The sequence below is a fragment of the Mastomys coucha genome, chromosome X (genome assembly GCF_008632895.1).
Source record: "Mastomys coucha isolate ucsf_1 chromosome X, UCSF_Mcou_1, whole genome shotgun sequence".
Taxonomy (NCBI): domain Eukaryota; kingdom Metazoa; phylum Chordata; class Mammalia; order Rodentia; family Muridae; genus Mastomys; species Mastomys coucha.
In genome coordinates this window covers 132849605-132873102 of record NC_045030.1, presented here as the reverse complement: position 1 = coordinate 132873102, position 23498 = coordinate 132849605, and the positions used below count along the sequence as shown (strand labels likewise).

General features: G+C 35.4%; 1 protein-coding gene across 1 annotated transcript in view; it reads right to left on the bottom strand.

The window, feature by feature from the left end:
* The window catches only part of Tbc1d8b (TBC1 domain family member 8B), a 61030-nt gene that overhangs the window by 34167 nt on the left and 3365 nt on the right, over window positions 1-23498 (bottom strand). Inside the window, exons 2-7 of the mRNA XM_031368637.1 lie at window positions 12171-12281; window positions 9001-9119; window positions 7619-7844; window positions 6629-6869; window positions 2495-2702; window positions 1516-1680 (exon numbers count right to left, since the gene is read on the bottom strand). Of these exons, the coding sequence (XP_031224497.1) occupies window positions 1516-1680; window positions 2495-2702; window positions 6629-6869; window positions 7619-7844; window positions 9001-9119; window positions 12171-12281 (1070 nt within the window). The remainder of the gene's footprint in view (window positions 1-1515; window positions 1681-2494; window positions 2703-6628; window positions 6870-7618; window positions 7845-9000; window positions 9120-12170; window positions 12282-23498) is intronic.

The following is a 23498-nucleotide window of genomic DNA, read 5'->3' as shown; positions in this document are numbered from 1 at the left end:
GGTAGGGCAGATTTGCTATAAGCAGGAATATGGGACTAGTAAGAGAGTAATTATCGAGACTGGTTAAACTGTCTTTATGTCCTTGCATGAGGCTAACGAGTATTCTGGCTAAAAATATTCTAAAAAAAAAATGTGACAGCAAATATGGGCAAGAAAAATTCTTCATGGCCTACATAAAGATTCTGAATCTGGGACTGAGATGACACACATTTATTAAAATACTGAGGTTTATTGAACGGAAGGCTTTAGTCTACCAATACTGCATTATAAATGAATTAGCACATTATTTAGTGTTCATTCTCCAGTGACAAAAGGCTCTATATGTCAATCTAAATAAAACAATGTAACCAGCAAAGTCAATGTTGATTATTTATCTGTGAATCTTTAATTAAATATAAATGGTTAAGTTTGGTACATTTTATAAATATGTAAAAATATAACACTCCTGGACTCAAGAGTTGAAAATTCATTTGAATTCAATCTGTCAATCTGTCTACATTTTCTTGAAAAATATACTAAAAATAAAAACCAGGTTTCGAACGACTCTTTGTTCAGAGTATCTCTAACATTTTTATAACTTAAAACTTTCAGAAAAATCATTGTGTATATTTAAAACATTATTGCGACACTTGCGTGAGTGTGTCCAGGTATGTGTATACAGAAATCATAGGACAAGTCTGTGGACTGATTTTCTTCTTTCATCCTTACTTGGTTCTAGGAATCAAATTTAGGTTGCAGGGCTTGTGTGGTAAGTGCTTTTACATGCTAAGCCAACTCATCCTCCTCCTCCCCTAATATTTTCCTAATAAATGCCTACATCACTGTTTTGCCTGGGACCAAATTATGTTAATAAAGCTGAAGAATTACATATTAACATATGCAATCTGGTTTAAATTTGCTATCTCTATAGCAATAAAAAGAAACATTTTATTCTATTTTATTTTATTTTATTTTATGTATGTGTCTGTTTTGCCTGCATGTTATATATGTGTACCATGTACATACAATAACCTCAGAGGCCAGAAGACGGGATCAGATCCCCCAGAACTGGGGGTGATAGGTGGTTGTGAGGTGTTCAGTGCAGGTGCCGAGATCAAGAACCACTGGAAGAGCACTCAGTCCTCTTAACCACCGAGCCTTGTCTCCAGCCCCAGTAAGAGAGAACAATTAAGTAAGGTCTTGTTAAGTTCTCAAATACAGATTGACTTAAGAGTCAAGTTGTATGAACATACAAGGTACGCTTGTTGAAGCACAGCAAATAAAGTAGAAAGATCAAATTCTATTATTACTTAAAGTATTAGTTCCTAAACACATTAAAGCCCTTATTTTTTACTTCTGCATATAATACAGAGTATATCATTTCTTTACACTTAGGTTTTCACAATAAGACAGATAGGGATAAACAGGAAAATAACCATGGATTCCTTTTGGAAGACAAGACTATTCTAAAGACAAAGGGTTTTGTTTTTTGTTTTTGTTTTTTCTTCAAAACTATGTGATTGCTATAGAGATTACCTCTGTACTAACATCATCTTGAGTTGAAGCTGCCCGGCACTTGAGCCTGAGTTTTGCCACCAGTTGCTCAAAGTCTTTAACCTCATTGAAACGAAAAGCTGTTTTTCCTTTGATGCTAATGATGACCGATCTGTTGGAGTCATCAGTTTTATCTATAGCTAAGACCTGGGGAGTAAAAAGATAAAGAAGTCACTCACATTTTTCCCTAGGGCTGACATTCATAAATGTGCTTGGTTTATTCTGTCATGGCTAAAAGTTTTGGTCTGTGGTATGACTTAACTAAGAGATTCGTGAATAGGAATTGTGCCAATGTTGATCCACAACTCCTCAGTGCAAGTTACTTTACTTTTCAAGGAAAAAGCTAAATTAACATGGCCTTTAAATTTATCAGTTCAAACAAAGCATTCAGTGAGGAATACTAAGTTTTGACTGCCAAGAAAATTACCAATTCTATTCCTGATGATCAAATGCATCAAATGTGACAATCTAAAATTTGGTAATCACATCTTAAGGGTCAGAATGATCAAATTTATTTTGTGTGACCCTAAATCATCACCTCTCCACTTGTGAGTTGTGACCCCTTTGAGGGTCATATCAGATATCCTGCATATCAGATATTTAAATTATAATTCACAAGAGTAGCAACATTATAGTTATGAAGTGTCCATGAAATACATTTATGGCTAGGGGTCACCATAACATGAGAAACTGTATTAAAGGGTTACAGCATTAGGAAGGTTGAATACCACTGCTCTAAACCTTTATTTACTTTTTAAAATTCCCCACTTTTTGCAAAGCTTTTCTAAAAGGAATTTTAAAATATCCCATAAGCCAGTGTTTTTAACTTGAAGAGTAATTTTGTACTCCAATGATTATTTAAATTGCTAAAATGATACATTTCCTGAGCCTTTTACTAATTCACAAGAATTATAGGGTGCTTTATAAATGAATAACTTATATGTACCCAAATTTATATTACCTCTCGTAATGGAATGATTACAGTACATAGATTCCCATCCTGGCTAGCAAAGCAAATATAGTTTTCTGAAATGCACATTTTTCCATGAGTACTGAAGTGGCTGAATGGTACCCATAAGAAACATTCATGTACTTCTTTCAAAGTCTCTTCTTTGGGTAGCCTAAAAAAGGCTTTGAACTGCTCACTGTGGGCTCGATATTCCAAACCTCTGTAGGAAAGAAAAAAGAAAAACATGGAGGGAGGGGCTCAAGTGATAAATTCTACAGTATGAATATACCAATAGTGTTTAAACTATATAAACTATAAAGCAGAAAGATTGAACATTAAGTGGTATGCTCTTCAATGAATTCTTAAATGGAAAAATTAAATAGCACACAGATTCTTGATAAATTTCATTTATTGTCTTTTTTTCCAGTCTCATTTTATTCACAGATTAGGATATACAAAAGTTAGAGATAATATAGGTCTCAAAATGATGTGTTGGGGTGATTTTCTGGAGGTCTAGTACTATAATACATTAATAATACATTCCTATGGCTAAATCCAACCTTAGAATATAGTAATTACATATTTGGTTATTAGATAATCAAGCAGCTATACAAATAAAATGAAATTAAATAATGAAAATTGGTGGCATTAAAGTTTAAAGAAGAAGAGCATATTATAAAACAGAATATCAAGATTCAGTTAAACAAAATTTTACATGATTGTTGAAAAATGTCCAAAGTTGGACCAGAACAAAACAACACTGCTTGCACCATGCTGGGCAGAGGACTGGAGTTGATAAACAGAAGAATCTTGTTAACTGACAGATAAATATATAAATACAAAGGTGTTGCTCTAAATGGCATGATTTTTCTAATGGCACTAAACATCTTGTGCTAAGCAGCCATGCCATCTGGGGTAGTAAGGAAATTATGCAAGTTCTAACTCAAAGCCAACAAAACTGAAGCTAAGTTCATCCTTCCTGCATCAACAGTTTGAAAATGTAGTACTTCCTCGTGTCTGGTAAAATACTCCTGATATATAAAACCAGCAACCCATGTACATTTTTACTCTACTTAAGTTGTAATTTGGTAGGTTAATTCATTATTAAATGGATGACTAATCTCAGCCCATTCGTGTGAATAGAAAAAAATTTCTGTGGCATATTACTACAAAATAAAAAGATGTTGTGTTAAGCCCTAATTTTGCTGATATTTAAAATTTTCTGGAATAAAACACATGAATGGATATATACTAAATGTCTGCAATAAAGCTTCCAGATTGTTTACATTACAGAGGACATATTTGTAAAGCAAACCGAGGCATGAAAATGCCCATTTAAAAATGTGCTCCAAAGTCTGTCCTAGTAAGTTACTCTTAACTTACTAAAAAAATGATCTAAACATATATGACTTTTAATATGTTCAGTCAAATTATAAAAGACAAAATTTACTATATCTCATTTAAATAAAGACTCGGCAATGGATAAACTCACTCAAACATGATCTCTTACATCCTATTTTAAGGGAAAATAAATTTATAATTTTTTAAATTTTATTTTTTTCCTTTATTTTATCTACTTTTGTGTACATGGCTTTTTGTTTTTGTCTGTATGTGGGTCAGCACACCATGTGCATGTAGTCCCTGAAGAGGTCAGAAGAGGATGTTGGAATTCCCTGGGACTGGAGTTCCAGATGCTTGTGAGCCATTATGTGGGTGCTGGAAATTGTGTTCTTAACCATTGAGCCAATGCTCCAGCCCACAAGTTTTATATTTAATTAAAATATTATTATATCACCTCTCCTTCCAACCCCAAACCTTCCCATCCCCATCACCCTCTCAAATTCATGGGCTCTTTCTCTTTAATTATTATGTACATGTTTATATGAATGTATGGATATATGTATGAATAAAGATGTAAATACAACTTGCTGAGTCTGTTTAGTGTTGCTTGTATACACATGAGTTCAGGGCTGGCCACTTGGCATGAGGTAACCAATTAGGGGCTCGGCCCTGGAGAAGACTAATTCTCCCTTTCTCCGTAGCCATTATTTACTTGTAAATCAAGCAAATGCTAGCAATAATGTAATATGAAGTGAATGTTTAAATTGCTTTTATTTATGTGAACGTGAGTGTATATATCTGTATGAGCTTATGTGGACCATGTGCATGCAAGGTGTTTGAGGAGGCCAGGGCATGTCAAATCCCCTGGAACAGGAGTTACTGGCAGCTGTTAACCACTGTATGGCTGCTGGGAATCAAACCCTGGTCCTCTGTAAGAGCAGACAGTGCTCTTACCTTCCGAGCCATCTCTGAGCTTTAAATTCTTAATGAAACAGTTCCATTCAGAAAGCATACAGAGATGTAACTTTGGTAATACAGTGTAAAAATTCACCTCATTATTCCAATTTCTAGAAAAGCAGACTCTCAAAGTCATCTTTCCGCATGTGAATTTTAGGAACAGTATAAGAACCCCATGAGAAATAACTACCTGATCAGGGCTAGGTAGCATACAACAGGCCTCCATATCTCTTGTTCTAGTCTATCCACAGGACTCTGGATTAGGTCTCTTTTAAACTTTTCCAGTCTATATCCGCATCTTGCTTGCCAAAAGCAGCTTGCACTAGCTATTTCTGGATCCTTTCCTTTCCTCCTCCCCGCTGGCTAAGTTCCTCTCAGTCAAGTGTTGAGCAGAATGAAAGGCTCTGTTCAGTTTCAGCAAACTGAATATAATGATGAACAACAATCATTCAGATATTGTCTTTTCTTTTTTTTTCCTCCCTGAAGACAAGGTCTCCTTGTATAGGCCAGGCTGAACTAGAACTAATCAGTGATCCTCCTGTCTCAGCCTTCCAAGAGCAGGAATTATGTACACATGTCCCCATTCCCACCTAGTCAGATACTTCTGATGTAGGTACTAGTAATGATTAGTACTTATGTAGTTCTTTTATATTTAACCACCACACATCCCACTACTTCCTAATAAGGGTCCACAGAGGTAGAACTATAGAGTAAGAAACGAAACCCTGAGTAATGATAACTTCAAGAGATTTCTCCTGTCTCAAACTAAAGCTTATGCTCCACTGGCTCTATTAAGCTGTCTCTACACACACACACACACACACACACACACACACACACACACACACACACACACGTTATAGTATCACTAAATTGGTTGAAAAACAAACAATATGCTTAACTACTCTAGAATTAAAAATTATCTAGACTACAAATAGACAAATTTAGAGTTACCTAAACACATTAAACTCTCTGCATTTTTGAAACTACTCTGTGCTGGCTACTTGTATGTCAACTTGACACAAGCTGAATCATCAGAGAAGAGGGGGCCTCAACTGAAAAAAACAAATGCTTCCATAAGACCAGGCTGTATGTAAGCCTGTAAGGCATTTTCTTAACTGGTGATTGATGGGAGAGATCCCAGCCCATGGTGGGTGGTACCATATCTCAGCAGGTAGTCCTGGGTTGTATAAGAAAGCAGGCTGAGCAAGCCTTGGGGAGTAAGCCAGTAAGTAGCATTCCTCAAAGACCTCTGCTTTAGCTGCTGCCTCCAGGTTCCTGCCCTGTTGGAGAATTCCTGTCCTGACTTCCTTTGATGACAACCAGTGATATGGAAATGTAAGCCAAACAAACCCCTTTCGCCCCAAGTTTCTTTGATCATGGTGTGGCATTGCAGCAACAGAAATTCTAAGATATCTAATAGAAATCCTATTTAAGTTAAAAAAGAATCTCCAAACCTAACTTCTCTAATCTCTTAGAATAAAACTTCATGGAGGAGGAGTTGTGAAGTATATTCAAATAAGCTTACGAATATATACACCCAATGATCAGCCCCAGAGCAAAATTATCATATAACAAAGGAGAGTTAACTTTTAATGTTGATCAGTGGTATGATTCTTACAGCCAAAAATACTTTAAAATGTAAACACTGGGGCCAGGGACCTGGCTCAGAGGGTAAAGGTGCTTGCTTCCAAGCCTGAGTTGCCAGAATCCACACATGATGGAAGGAAAAACCTGACTTCTGCAAGCTATCCTCTGACCTCTGTACACATGCCTTGGAATGTATGACTCCCCCATAACCCCTAAAATAATAAATGAAAAGAGAAGTAAACATTAATAATTGAATACCTTTTGGTAATCTGTAGAGGATCATCAAGGACTGGGTCATTATCAAATGTTTCCTTATCAAAAAGTCTCTTTATGGCATAGTTTGCCAGTTGCTCCATAAGAAGGTATGTCTCATTAATGTGCAAAAACATTGAAAAATAGTGATCCTCTCCTTGAGAACATACATGAATACTCTCTGTTAGTATAACAGTTGAAGTCTTTTCAAGTTTTGAGATTGCATCCCAGGAGATAATGAGTTTAACTGCAAATAAGTAAGTGTGATTAAATTTTCAATATTGATTTATGTTTGTCATTCAGTTACTTTAGCATGACCACTGGCAAAATGCCACAGTATTTTTTGAAGCAGTGTCATAAATATATAATAGTCAGTGATTCTAAAAATAAATATATATTCTTGGTTTTTTGTTTTGTTTTGTTTTGAATGTTATTGGGATTGAACCCAATATGCATACCACACATGTGCTCTACTACTGAGCTATATATTCAATACTTGGAACAGATACCATTTTAAAGAATTAGAAAATGAGTTTGATATATTTAAATCTGTTTCTTTATATATAATTATCTAATTATACAATTATTGATGTAAAGGCTATACATATATTACACATAGTACCATGTGATTCTTTGTGACTACAAAATAAGATGTAGCTCATGGGGTACAATGGCTACTAGTTTATGTTGTATGTTTAAGACAAGAATTAAAATGTACATTAAAGCCAGTATGTAGCTAACGTTTATAAAAATAATACATGCTTATATTTTAAAATTCATCTGCTAATCACAATGTCAAAGATTTTCCTATATACATTTTAATTGTTCCCACATAAAGAGCCTTAAAAGGATTCTTTCTGTGATTGAAGCCTTTTTGATATGTGTATAATTTAACTACTTTTAATATCAATCTCATTATGATATCAACAACCTAACGCCACTGAGTCGAGAGGATAGTCAGAAGACCAAAAGCTATGATAAACAATAAATACTTACTTTCTGATCCTAGCAAGAAAGAATAGAAGCTCAGAAAGTTGGTACTTAGATAGAGCCAACCCTGACACGGAACCCGTCCTTTCCAATAACTGCAGGAATAATAAGTTACTAGTTTTTCTTGCTCTGGTAAACCAAAAGATTTTTCAAATTTCAAAAGGGCTTCTCGAAATTTCTCAGGATCATCTTCTTTAGCAAAAGATTGTTTTCCCTCTTCAGCAATTAGTCCCTAGAAGAGAAAAACATTGCTTCTGAAAACTTACCATCACCTATCAACAAAAATCTTTTTCATATTTAGTTTTGGATATAGATGATCAAATGGCTCCTAATATGCATATGCATACTTCTCTTAGGATAGAGATGAGCACATTGTTTGTTTTGTACTAGTATTTTTTTCTTCATAAGAAAATATCATAAATGTAGGCATCAAACATCATCTGAATGAACAAGAGCTTTGTTCACAATCTAATTTAAGAGATAGTGAAATGAAAATACCAACAGGGATATTCACAAGAGCACTGAAACCAAACCATGGTACAATTTTCTGAAGCCCTTATCCTGGCATTCATGCATATGCTTCTGAAAGTCCTGAAAAGTGCCAGTAAACGGATGACCTTGCATGTCACTTCCAATCCTTATATAAGAGGGCTGAAGATTTTAATACTCCATTCACAGAATACATCCATAAACCTTCTTTTTTTGGAGTCATGCACATTTTATTTGGGGCCGTTAGAACTCATACCAACTGTCTAAGCAATGAGGAAACTGAAGGTCAGTTGATTTCCATACATTCTTATTATTTAAAAAAAAGATAAAGTACTGGGTTTCATTATGACATTTCCATACATGTATAGCACTGTACTTTGCTCATAATTCACATCCATAGCCTTCTCTTGTCCCCTACTGCTCTATTCCTAGAAACCCCTTCTTAGTCTCAATTTCAATGTTGTATATGTATACAATATAAGTTTTAATATGCATTTATATTTGTGTATGAGAAACATGCAATAATTTCTCCTCCTATAATCTGGATATTATACATTTAAATCTGTGTATGAGAGAAACATGCAATTTTTGTCTATCATTTTATTCCCATTTCTCTTTCTGTTCCCATTAGTTCCCTTCCTTCCTCCATGTAGTCTTGTCTTTCACTTTGAGTATGCGTGTATATGTGTGCCTCTGTGTGAGTGTGTATGTATGTATGTAACTTAAATTCTGTATATGAAAAAAACATGGAATACCTGACTTTGAATCTATCTTACTTTGCTTAACAAAGTTATTTTCAATTCTATATATCTTCTGCAAATGGTATAATTTCTTTATGGGAGAATAAACTCCTCTGTGAACATATATATCTTCTTTATGTACTCGTCCATTCCACTTACTCTTATTTTGCCTTGTACAAAATTAGTAATATCTTCATTCGAATCAAACACAGATAAAGTCTTCATGATGTTTTGTTCCAACCAGTCCCAATGTTTTGTTATTTCTTCTCTGTTGGCTCCTGATTTATAATATAGAAAAGAAAGATTCAAAAAAACCAAAAACCTCCTTAATAAACTTTGTGATACTTATATTTAGTTCAAGAAGAAATTTGTCACTTTCACAAATGATGGCTATATTTAAAAAAAAGATAGTACATTTATTCTCCATTCCATCTGAGTATATAAGCATGAACAGTAGAGCTATAGTTATTATAAATGAAATACCATAATATTTAATGTAATGGGAAAAAGTAGTTATAGCTCATGAGAAAATATAAAAAATTCTGAACAACAATTAGTACCTACAAAGTAATCATTACCTTAAAAAAACACACATAAACACACAGAACAGACACCACACACACACACACACACACACACACATTTTACCCCTTGGTCCTCAAATACAACTATTAGCATTGTGTTTAAATTCTTCATGGCTGAAAATAGCAAGCACATGACAGTCCTTCATATTGCTGTACAAATGAGGACTTTTAACTACAGTCCCAAGACATAAGAAACCTCTGGTAACAATCAGACCATTCATTAAAAAAAACTAACAAACTTACAGAATTTTCACCATAGAAGTCAGGAACCTTGTGGCACTAGTAAACCATAGACCTACTGCATCAGTATTAGCTGTCTTATTGAAGATCATGTTAAATATTATTATTTCTAGGTTTGATTTCACTGGTAGAAAGTTTCATTATCAAGAACCACTCCTCCCATTCCTTCTTAGAAGGGATAAAAAAGTACTCAAGGGAGGAAATATGGAGACAAAGTGTGGAGCAGAGACTGAAGGAAAGGCCATCCAGAGACTGCTCCACCTGGGGATCCATCCCATATACAGTCACCAAACCTGGACGCTATTGTGGATGCCACCAAGTGCTGGATGACAGGAGCCTGATATAGCTGTCTCGCGAGAGGCTCTGACAGTACCCGTCTAATACAGGGGCAAATGCTCACAGCCAACCATTGGACTGAGCACAGGGTCACCAATGGAGGAGCTAGAGAAAGAACCCAAGGAGCTGAAGGGTTTGCAGCCCCATACGAAGAACAACAATATGAACCAACCAGTACCCTCAGAGCTTCCAGGGTCTAAACCACCAACCAAAGAGTACACATGGTGGGACCAATGGTTTCAGCTGCATATGTAGCAGAGGATGGCCTTGTCGGGCATTAATGGGAGGAGAGGCACTGGGTCCTGTGAAGGCTCTATGCCCTGGTGTTGGGGAATGCCAAGGCAGGGAGGGGGAGTGGGTGGGCAAGTGGGTGGGGGACCACCCTAATAGAAGCAGGGAGAGGGGGAAAGGGATGGGGGCTTTTTGGTGGGGAAACCGAGAAAGGGGATAACATTTGAAATGTAAATTAAAAAAATATCCAATAAAAAAGAAAAAAAGAATCTTCCTAGAGATACGGATTATACAGATCTCTTTAAAATGAATAATCTTGACTACATAGAATGTTCCCATGATATATATAGAGAGGACCATAGTAAAATTTTATTGATACTGAAAAGTTGTTTATTTTCTATAATCCTGTTAGACTTTAATTCATGTTTTCAATACGAGCTAAATTTATGTAATCAGCTTCATTTGCAAGAACAGTCACCTTTAACTCTTTTAAAGTAGAGAAGGCATTTCTTTAAAACAATTTTGGTCACCCAGCTTTAGAGCTGAGATTACAAAATTCTCTTACTGTTATCTGCATTTAGTTCTGATGGAATCTAATTTAAAAGTCCAAAAGAAAAAGACTCAGTCAGCAGCAGGACTAAAGGAAATTCAGAGGATTTCTTTTAAAGCCACACATCCTAATAATGTAACTGTATGCTCTTTTCACAAATATGAACCATCTACAAATTCATGTGCAGTTTTTCAAAAACATATACTCTTTGGAAAAAAGGAATCAGTCATCCAATATTTAAAAGGCCAGAAATAGGGGCTGGAGAGATGGCTCAGCAGTTAAGAGCAATGGTTATTCTTCCAAAGGACCCAGGTTCAATTCCCAGTATCTACGTGGAGGCTCACAATTGCCTGTAACTCCTGTTCCAGGAGATCTGACATCCTCAGACATGCATGCAAGCAAAACACCAATGTGTACAAAGTAAAATATATAATACATACATACATAAAGAAATGAAATTTTTAAAAGACCAGAAATTATGGTGTTTTAGTTTTGTTTACTATTACAATGGAATTATAGACAAGATACCAAACTGTCATTGTGGGTTTAAAAAAAAATCTGATCTATATTATTAGGAAGACTCATCTCTTTTCCATACTACCAATATACACTGGAAAGATCTGGATAATTTGGGCATGAATGAGTAGCACTACTTATAAACCATTGCTTTGTATTTTAAGGTTACAATGCCTTTTGTGAAAGAGCATTTATGTGAACAAAAATAAATTTCAAATATTCAGGCTTCCACTTTTTCAGGGGGAAACCTTTAAGTTTAGGCTCACCACAGTTATTAGAAGTTCTTCTCACCTTAGTTATTAGAAGAAGAAAAAATAAAGAATGCCAACACTTCATGGTGAAATATCCAATCTTCCCAGCAGTTTGGTAAGAAATTAAAGAATTGATAAAAGGAGCCAGGTAGCAGGAAATCCAATCCAAAAAATGCCCAGAATCTGCCCTGCTGGACCACATACTTCAGGTCACTCACATCAGTGGAGTTATAACCACCCAATAACCCGTAATCATTCTAAAAGAGAGGTTCTATTATTCTCTCAAAGAATAGTTGCACTTAGCTAGCTTCCAAATCTCAAAACAAGTGCAAAGTACAAAAAAGTTTAATATTCAGTTTTACTATATACAAAGCACGTGCAACAGTGCTTAGTGTACAGTGACATTCAATATTAGGTGATTTGGGTTTTATATAAGCTACCTCTTACATTTAAATATGATTAATATATTCATTAGTTAAAATATATTAGTAAAAGTATTTTTCATTTTAGTAATTATTAATTCCTCAATTTGGAATGGGAAGCTCAATTACTTTTAATATGACTATCTTAGTATCTTGATTCTACTTGAACTTGTAGGGCTTTCTAAACAACCATACTTACCACATGCAATTGACAAGTATACTTGAGAATCTGGTGTCTGGTGTAGGATGCGAAATGGAGCTACTTTAGCAGTAGAGTCTAAGACAGAATCGAGTGTCCCAACCAAAAGCCCTGTTGTAATAGAAAAAAATGTTAAAGGAGAGACTTTACAAGAGATAAAATTAAGTATCAATTTATATGTCATAATAACGGACCTTTTTTTTTAAAAAAAAAAAATCTACTCCAGGGTCATTATTGAGATTTTTTTTTTAAAAAAAAAAGTAAATATATATATGGAGAATAGGAAAATAGTTCAGTCAGGGACCTGAGTTCAATCCCCAGAACCTAAACTAAAGATGCCAGTAGTGACAGCACCTGCTTTGCAATTTCAGCACTGGAGAGGCAAAGACAGGTTGGGACCATGGAGCTCACTGCTTAGTCAGCTTGGTCAGTTCCAGACCAATGGAAGACCAAGATTCAAAGAGAAAAAGGGTAGATGATGCCTGAGGAACAACATCCATGGTTGCTGTCCCTGCACTCCAAGCATATGCGCACACACACACAGGTTCACACCTATGCAAACATAACACAGGCAAAAAAGAATACATATTTGGAATGGAAAAACCAATATTTGTAAATGTAAGTGGTGTTTGGGAAAAGGATAATCTAATAAAACTATGTGAGGCTCAACTGTCTAAATCTCTTACTTGAGGCACTTAGAAAGTTCTATGATAAGGCTGTGTATTTTTTTATTAGACAAGGAGGTAGAACTAGTACCTGAGACTAACTAGATGAGCTGAATTCTGGCTTTGTCACTTATGCCAATTTGAACATGTTAAAGTAATTTCCATTTCTATATCCTCATTTGTAAAATAAGGGGGAAAAACAGAATCAACTACAAAGGGTATTATAAAGATTAAATAAGTTATTACTTAGAGCAGTAGTTATCAACCTTCCTAATGCTCTGAGCTCTTCATGTTGTAATGACCCCCAGCCATAAAATTATTTCATCATTACTTCATAATTACTACTCTTATGAATTATACTACAAATATCTGATAAGCAGGATATCTGATATACAACCCCTATGAAAGGGTTGTTCAGCTCCTAAAGGAATCGCAACCCACGGGTTGAGAGCCGTGGACTTAGAGCAATTCTCAGTACACAGTGGAACATCCAATATAAGAACATTTAAAATATATAAATAAGGGGGGAATTGTCATTATTGAGAATGTTTCGGCAAAATGATTTTCATTTCAACAATTCCTAATTCCTCAATTTTGAATTCAAGAATCTTGCTCAATTAGTTCCATTATAATTATCTAATTATATTCCCCACTACCTTCCTGGAACAAAATTTTCTGTTCTCTTAAATAGCCAGCTAATTTTTCCCTTAGGGTCTTTGCTGAACAATTATCTTTTTACTGAGAAATGTTAACAAAATGTTCTAGTCCAGTCCAGCTAATCCAAACTGTGTATTTCCTTTAAGATCTACTTCCCTATAAAATCTTTAGTAGCAATGCCAAGCAGTATTTTCCCTTTTCTCTGGATACTTATAATACTTAAATTCTATACTGCATAACTGGGTACTTACTTATTAGGTTGGTTATTACAATTACTTTCTAAGAGTTTCTCATACACACACACACACACACACACACACACATACACACACATATATTTGGTCCCTGAGAATAACTATGTTACCTACCTCTGGGTTTGCATCTTAACCCTAAGCACAATGAAGTATAGTGTGTGGCCTTAACTATGTCATGGAATGGCTCAACTATATACAGCTACTTTTCTATTTTTAAAAACATTGGCTGGCTGAGTGATGTCTTTGCTCTATGAACATTTTTTTTAACTTAGCATACATAATTTCAAAAAATTAAAGACAACTACAAACCAGGCTTTTGGTTCTTTTCCTATTTTTAACCCACTTGAAATGAGTTCAGATTTCAAATTAGCTTTGAATGAAGATATAAGTATGCTGGCATATATGGGATAGGAAATCATCAAAACCATAAATGGAAGCAAAATAGAGAATAAAAGAAAGGGAAATTGACTCAGCGGGAAAGATAGGAGTGAGGATAGGGACTAAATATAAGATTAAAAGGGTCAGGAATGTAGTATACTGTCAGTTAGTAATATGACCAAGGATTTGGATAGTGCAAAACTCCCTCAATGATTTCTGGGGGCTGAAGAGATGACTTGGTGGTTAAAATCACTTGTTCTTGCAGAAGATTAAGCACCCACATGGTTCACAACTATCCATAGGCATGCACACGGTACACATATAGACATGCAGGAAAAATGCTCAGGTACATAAAATAAAATAAATCTAAAACCTTTTGTTTGTTTTGACCATTGAGATGTGTGTGTGTTTGTTTGTGTGTGTGTGTGTGTGTGTGTATGTGTGTGTGTGTGTGTGTGAGAGAGAGAGAGAGACAGACAGACAGACAGAGACAGAGACAGAGAGAGACAGAGAGAGGGGGGTGAGAGACAGAGAGACAGAGACAGACAGAGACAGAAGCAGAGAGAGACAGAGAGAAAAGTACATGGGCTTAGGTGGGCAGGGAGGTGAAGAGGATCTGGAAGGATATGATCAAATATATTGTACATAAATTTATAAAAGGAAGCATACATGACACCAGTGCACCCTGAAGCCAAATGGCAAGCCCTGGAAATATACATACAAATAACCTACAAACTAAACAAGTTCTATCTAGGAATATATATAAACAGTTATTGAAAAAAAGAACCCATGGATTGGAAAGAAAGCAAGGAGGGCTACATGGGAAGGAATGGAAAGAGGAAAAGGAAAGGGAAAATGGTGTAATTATAGTCTCAAAAATAAAGGAAAAAATCTTCAAATAAACAAAGTAAAAAAAAATAATAAAATGGGACAAAGCTTCACCTATTGACATGCAACAAATTAGGATAGCAGCCTGTAATGGGCTTAAATGAAGCCTATTTAAAATTGTGTAGTGGCATGCTTTCCTGGCCATATGGCAAGTAGTATATAAGAAAATGAAGCAAGATTTTTTAAAAAAGAGTTCTACAATGGCAGCATGTAGGTTATAAAGAAACAAATCAGGTACAGTCAAAAGTTAGGGACTGGGCTGGGGATATAGTTGATGGCAGAGTGGTTGCTAGCAGGCATGAGGCCCCCCTGAAGTTTGATCTTCAGTGCTGCAAAAGAAAAACAAAAGTAAGGTATGAATTGAAGATTTTATTGAAGAATTGAGGATCAGAAAATCTAGACAGATACTATTTAAGAAGAGGTACTGGATAAGAGACAACTGGAATGAGACAGGGGAAATGATTATGCTTCAGCTTGTGAGGAAAGAAACAGAGGAGTTCAGTATATAAAGAAAGACAATTAAGCATCAAAATAATAGCTATAAGAACTTGGGCATTTTGGTCAAGGATGAAAGAAAGAGGAGGTGAACATATGCAGATAGTCTTCTAAGTGTAATGTGAGTGACATTACCCAGGAAATGAAGAAAGGAAGAATGTTCTCAATTTGAAGGCAGGACAGTGAACATATTCAAAAGACAAAACAGTAAGTAGCAAAAAGACAATCAAAAGAGAGAGACCGAAAATCAATTTGTGTGTGTGTGTGTGTGTGTGTGTGTATACATATAACACATTGACAAAGTTGTCTAGATAAAGAAATTAAAACCTCTGAAAGTATATTGGAATCTCACCACTTAGGAAGATCAGGCATTCAAAGCCAGCTTTGGTGACATACCAAGTTGGAGGTTGGCCTGAGCTATCTCAAAGGGAAAAAAATTAAGTATTTCTTTACAGCAGGGCAGTTTGGCTGCTAGTTTACTTGACGCTTACCTTCCAAGAGTTTAATTTTAAGCAAGGTTTGGGGAAAAGAAAAATGTATAGTTGCAAGGGAAGCTACTTATTTATTTATGAGATTTTTAATAAAACTAGCTCAATTGTTATTTCTCCTTTTTTTGCACATATTCGATAAGATAACATTAAAAGAACTGGTGAAATGATAAATGGGTAAAGTTTGACAGAAAGAACACTGGCAGTGTTGATGTCAGAGGAGGCAGAGAGGACAGGAAGAGGACAAGATATCATTTCTAAATGATACAACAGTCCTCTGATAGGTTCTGACACTAGGGACAAAGTGGTCAAAATCACTGACAAGAAGGGTTATTACTATTTGCGGGACAACAGCAGTATCAACAACATTATGTCTTACATAATATAAAAGGAAATTGTTAAGATTTTATAAGTGCATGAAATTAGTTAATATAAAACTATGCAACAAGTAATTTGGAAGCTAGCACTCGAATGCATTTCTAGTCACTTGGGGGAACTCTTCCAGCTCATTAAGGTGTAATCATCATCAGGTCCCTGCAAGTCATGCAGGAATTAATGTGTACCAATGTCTGCGTTCTAAAAGTACAAGAAAATAAGCAAGCAACAATGGGTTGCTTTTCCATATTACATAGCGGTTCATCATCTGACTGCCTGAACATTGACGCCTACTCATGGGAAACCTTTGTAACTACCATAAATTCAAAAGCAACTAAATACTATCAGTAGCATGGGAGAATAAGGAATTTGAAAATACAGATACTCAAGTTATCCTTTGAATGGCTATAACTAAGACATCAATCAATGTTCTAGAATGTCCATGGATTTTGGTAGCATCCTGGAAAAACAGGTTGCACCCACCTTCTTAAGGACATAATAAGTACATTAATTAATAAGATATTTTTTTATTTCACACAGTAAGATTACAAAAATGCCAGGTTACATGATATTTTTTTAAAGGCAGCTTTTTATGAACAATAATTACTATCCACAAGCCAATCCTTTTGGCTGGATAAAGAACCACAGACTTTAGAGATGAAAAATATCCTGACTAGTCATACAATCTAGCCTCTAGCACACTTACCTCCTCACAGTATCCCTTGCCCTACTTCTCTAAGGCTTCCTATTTCTAGACTAAAGAAGGAATTGTATTCCCAAAGGTTACAGTCGGGGACCGTTATTTGGGTTTATGATCTGTAAACAGAGCTCTGTGTGCAGGGTGACTCTGCTTTGCATAATGCTGTTGTCAATACCCTAAAACCCTTATGATTTCAAGGGTCATTTTTTTTTCATTTTGCAGTTAGTTCCACCCACTACATAGCCTATCCTGGTTATAACAGTTAAAAATGTCACTCAAACTAGACTATTAAAACAGATAATAGTGGTTCCTTTCTATAATCACCACACCTTGGAGATGGAGCCAGGAAAGTCATGGGTTCAAGATCATCCTCCACTACCCAGCAAGTTCAAGACTAAGTTGGGTTACCTGAGACCCATCTCCAAAACAAGTCAAAATAAAACCACCTCAATACCAAATAAGGTCTGGACCATTATATTATGGACTCCATAATTCTTTTTAAATTATTTTTTCAGGATCCAGGGCCTTGTTTACGATAGTCAAGAACTCTTAACACTGATCAACATCTACAGTTAACCCCCACGGTTCCCAATGTAGCTTAAGATGCCTAGACGGTTTGGATACCAAATCACTATAAATTGTGCTTGTGATAAAAATACATTGACCCTTTTCATAAATGTAAGCACTGACCTTGGTATTATTTGTTATAATATAGATTTGTTTTTTTTTTAAATATATGTGAGCCATGTATGGTGGTACATGCCTTTAATCCTAACATTCAGAAGGCAGCAGCATGTGACCAAGGGCAACATAGTGAGTTCCAGGATAGCCAGACCTACATAGTGAAACTGTATCTAAAATTTAAAAAAATATATATATGTTTGCACTTGCCCATTTTATGTCATCATTTTTTGTTCAAAAATGAAATCTTTATTTTCTTCTTGATAACTTGTTAACTTTGAGATTCTAATGTAATTATATCAATCCCCTTCCCTTTTCTCCCTCCAACACCTCCCACATACATCCCCTTGCTCTCTTTCAAATTCATGGCCTCTTTGTCTTTAACTGTTATTACCTATGTGTGTGTTACTCAAATACATTCTGTGTAATGTCATTTGTACTATGTTTTCAGGGCTGACCATTTAGTACTCTATAACCAATTGGCATGCTTTTCCCCAGGAAAGACTGTTTCTTGCACTCTCAGTAGTCTTTAATTGCCTGTACTTCTTTGTGTAGAGTTAGGACTCTGTAAAGACCACAAAGATCCATCTACTTTGGCATGTCTACTGTTGACCTTGTTCAACTGATGCGTAGGTAGTGTTGGTGAGACTTCGTAGGTGTAGTATCTGACATTTCTAGAAGAAAGAAACTCCATTCCTTTGGCTCTTACACTCTTTCCACCCCACTTCTGCAATGCTCTCGAACTGGGCTCCACAGTCTGCAGTTTCGATTGGTTGTGTATTACTGCTTTTACCTGAGCACTCTCAACCATCCAGATCTTTCTGAATCTTGATTTTTCCTTTTTCGATTCCATGATTATGAGTCTTAACTCAAATGACAAATTTGAGTCACTCAGAGGAGTTTTAAAACTTAAGTTTTGAAATGACTGAAGTCCAAGGGTTATGATTTAATTGATCCATGCTAAGATATTATTGTCCTATTTTTCTTTATTTCAAATATAGCAGACCTTCTATGTATCTACAATCTAGTTTCCATAATTACCAACACTTTTATTTTGTCTTCTTTCCAGAGATATTTTAATTAAATCCAAGATATCAATTTCTCCATAAATACAGCAATATCATTTAGTAACTTTTAAAAGTCCTTCAGTCAAATGTAACAGATAGTCAGTGTTAAGTACACAGATCTATGATGGTTCAGTAGGTTAGTGTACTTGCTGCCAAATCCGCCTCTGAGTTTGCTCCCTGAGGCCCATATGGTGAAGAAGAGAAGTGGCTTCTACTTGTCCTCTTGTCCCCATAATACACACATACACAGCATCAGAGTAAACAAATAAAATCTAAAAAAAGTACACAGATCAATGATTGTCCCTTCCAATTTTTAGACAACGAATGCCCTTTTTTCTGTACTGGCGCAATGATTGTGATAAGCAAGGAATTATAAAGACTTAAATGTTAAGGAGAGGCCATTGAAACAGCTACAGGTTGAAGACAGTGCTAATGCTGCCTGTCAGTTTGTCATATCTAGGAAGAAGGAACATCAGTTGAGGAACTGCCTCCATCAAATCAGCCTGTAAGAACATCTGTGGGGGCATTTTTGATTGCCCTTTGATGTACAAGTACCCAGCCCACTGTGAGTGGTACTGTCCTAGACAGAGGGCCATGGCTGTCTAAGAAAGGTAAGAGGATGGAGGCAAGCCAGTAAGCAGTGTTCTTTTTCCTAGTTTCTGCTTCAAGTTCCTGCCTTAGGTTCCTGCTTTGGCCTCCCCAGATAATGGGCTATAACATGTAAGATGAAATAAACCTTTTCCTACCCTAGTTGGTTTTGATCAGGGTGTTCTATCACAGCAACAGACAAGCAAACTATGGATGGAGTGTTTATTACCAATATGCTAGTTTAGTACATAAAATAATGTGTACGTTTTGGGGAAGTAGCTCTGTTTATAAAGTAGATTGAGGGCACTGTGTAATATAACACTGTTCTAGCTGCAGAAGAACAAAATAAATGAACTTTCCAATTTCCAATAGGATTCATTTCTAGTCTCTAGAAAATGTTTGATTATAAATTTGGTCCATAGTAATGATTGTTATAACCTTATAGCTGATTCTTTAATCATAAGCTTTCATGCTTATGAAGTCTAACCAGTACACCTTTACTGAATTTTTTATAATGTCAGTCTCATTAAAAGTTAATGAGAAAACTAATTAGTAAACTGCCAATGTACTTAGTAAGAAACATATTCAAAAAAGAGAAAAGTGTTTTCAACAGAGGTTACAGATTTTCCTGATTCTATTATTTTGCTACCAGATCTGAACCCTTCAAACAGAACAGTGAGTGCTTATTTTAGAATAACCCAATGGCCACATGGCATTTTGAAAGCTGCCAATTTTATACTCAGAGCTTTGGAAATTAGTTAATAAAAATAATTCTTCTTTAGGTTCTGTTTTTCATTCTTGAACATCTTAAAAACATTTTGGTTTATTTAAAATAAGAACAGATAATAAAACCCAGAAATTGTTATTATTGTTATTGCTTTAAAACTTTATTCCTTTATCCTATATAAGGAAGAGAAAAACAAGGCCCTATACTTTACATTGAAATAGCATCAAGGACCAATTAAATGTTAATTTTTAAAAGGTCTTTTTAACTCACTGTTTCAGTTTTCCTTGGGTATAGATGAAGATGTTCTTTTCCAACAACCTTTATATAGTTATTAACAGCATCGTATCTTGAGTCTCATGTTTCCAATTCCAAATAAATGCATCTGGAATATTTCCTCTGGCCCCACCAACTGCTATGTTTTGCTTCATAGTATCATTCCTCAGTTAGAATCCTTCAGACTTCTCCCTAGCAAACGGCCTCTCAGATATTAGTAGTGCTTACAGACAAACGATTTAATTAAAAAATGATCCAAATTACATTGGGGCAAAAAGCTCCACAGATGCCATACTGGAATTCTGCCACAAGTATCCCAGCCATTGTTATTTATCACTGATTTTAGAAAAACTCTGTTTCATTTTCTAGTGCCTCTGCTAATTATACTTTAGATCAGAGCTAGGTATAGAAAACTGGACTGGAGTTTTCCAATATGTATGTATTCATAGATTAAAGAAGTCAACCAACTGAGCTACTGACTGTCCCAGTAATAAAATATTTGTTTCCTTGTTTGTCAACTGCTCTAGAAGACTGCAAGCTTTGTAGGAACCATGCCTATTCTATTAACTAAAATCAGTAACAATGACCAGTTACCACCCCATTTCACTGTATCTGATTACTGTAAAATCATTCCAAGAATTCTTACAATTTATTCTGTTACCAGATACAATTGACTCACATGTTCTAAATCCCTCCAGTCTCTGCTCATAGATCAATTTATCAAAAATACAAAGTCCCTCCTTGTTTATCAGAACATCTTACTTTATTCTTCATATCGTTTATCACCTCCACTCATATCACACAGGATTTGACTGTTTACCCCTCTCAGCTAGAATGAGACCCCATGAAAAAGAATTTTGTTTTAGTTACTGCTTTATCTTCAGCAATTAAAAACAGTTCTTGAGGTCTGGAGAGATGGCACAGTGATTAAGAACACTGGCTGCTTTTCCAGAAGACTTGGGTGTAATTCCCAGCAACCACATGGTGGCACACAACCATCTTTAACTCTAGTTCCATGGGACCCAATGCCTTCTTCTGGCCTCCATAGGCATCACATACTCATACATGCATACATACAGTCAAAATATACATACACATACAATTAAAAACAAGCAAACCAATCCTTGATTGTTAGAAGGCATTTAGTAAATACTTGTTCAGCAAATACACGCACCATCACATTCAGGATTTTGTATTATCCTTTGTACTTATATAGCAGTGGCAAAAAAAATGCAAATAGGGCAAATTTCCTAACAAAAAGGCAACACAAAGCCCATGGAACCACCATTACAGCAATATGGCAAATATTAAAAGGCTTTTATTATTTTCAGCTTACTTTATACCCATAGTCCTTCCTGAACTGTCCACACGCAGCAAGAGATTTCATCAACTGAATTGTTATTCCTTCTTCAAGAATTACTCTTTAAAATACTAATAGGGGAACCAAAATTATATATTTTTTTCAATAACATTCTTTAGTACAGTGATACTTAGCTCTGTAAAGTACTATTTGGGGACTTCTGAGATTAGAGTAATCATAGATCAAGGAAACTTGGTCATGATAAATTATTCTAATTATCTTAAATTATTCTGATTACAAACAAGAGATGCATAGTCAGCATCATAATATTCTCTAGCGATTATCAGTATTTTGTTCTTGTAGTGTTATCATTATGTTGTACATATTCAATATTATTCCTTCAAATTAATTTCTGTATACAACATGGAAAATAATTATTAGGGAAAATGGTGAGGGAATATGGGGAAACTGGGGAGCAAGGAAGAAAGGAAGAGGACTAAGACTGATTTCTTTGGTCTTTGAGGCCCTAAAATAGCATTTAATATGAACTGTTTGTCACATTAGGGTACAGCCATGTGACCTACACTACAGTGACCCAAGATAGAGAAGACAATGTTATTGTCACAGATGAATAAGCCAAGCTTTTATTTGTTAAAAAAATCAACTCTAAAGGGACCAAATACATATTAAAGAACTAAAAAAGGTAAAGAGGTAAAAGAAGCAGGGTTAATGAAGGAAGGACATCACTGGATGGTGCATTTGTACACTATGAATGCTGGCTTAAAGTTGGATTATTGAAGCAAAAATTCCATAAGATAACATCCAGAGTTGGGGAATCTTTCATACCTGCCTGCCTGGAACATCTTAATTCCTCTGAAGACATATTTGTATGTGTGTGTGTGTGTGTGTGTGTGTGTGTGTCTTTGTATGCATGTGATATCTATATCTATATATATTCCAAAGGTATATAACATCTCTTTAAATATGAAAGGACAGGTTGAAGTTTTGAGAAATGAAGATGGTCAGTTTAGTTGTTTTGTTTTCTTGATAAAAGGAAGGATTATTGACTGCCTACCTATAAGCCTTATGCTGTTTTAGGTACTTGTTGATTATGTCTCTCATCATTTTCCTTCCCCTATCTGTTCCAAGGGTCCCTTCCTTTGTAGCAAAGAGGAGAATATTTGCTCCTATGCATCTTAGGGCCATGAACCTGCAGTCCCTAAAAAGTTAAATTCATAATTATACAGATTATATGCAAAGGGTTTGGGGAAAGACATATAGATTTATAGTGTTCAATAGAAACATATGTACCTTTTAGGTTAATTTTAAAAGCAAGAATTGATAACACATCATTTTAATTCTCAAAACCTACAAGGCTGTTTTTTTATTATTCCAAGAATTTTTAAAATTTATTTATTTCTATGTGTATTAGTGTTTTGCCTGCATGTATGTCTGTGCACCATGTGCATGTCTGGTACCTGCAAGGCTAGAAGAAGGTGTTCTGTAACTGAAATCATAGACAGCTATGAGCTGCCATGTGGGTATGGAGAATTGAACCCGTTCCTCCAGAAAAGTAGTCACTGCTACTATCCATTGAGCCATTTACCCAACTCTCAAGAGATCTTTAAGGATAATTTTTACTTGATTTTATAGGGATCAGATGCTTAAAGGATTGGTGAAGGAATACAAAATATGATTTGCCCTTCCTGCTGTTTGCCATGTGGGGTTTTCCTTTTCCTTTTCTTTTCTTTTCTATTTTTTTTTTAAGACAAGTTCTTTCTGTGTAGCCTTG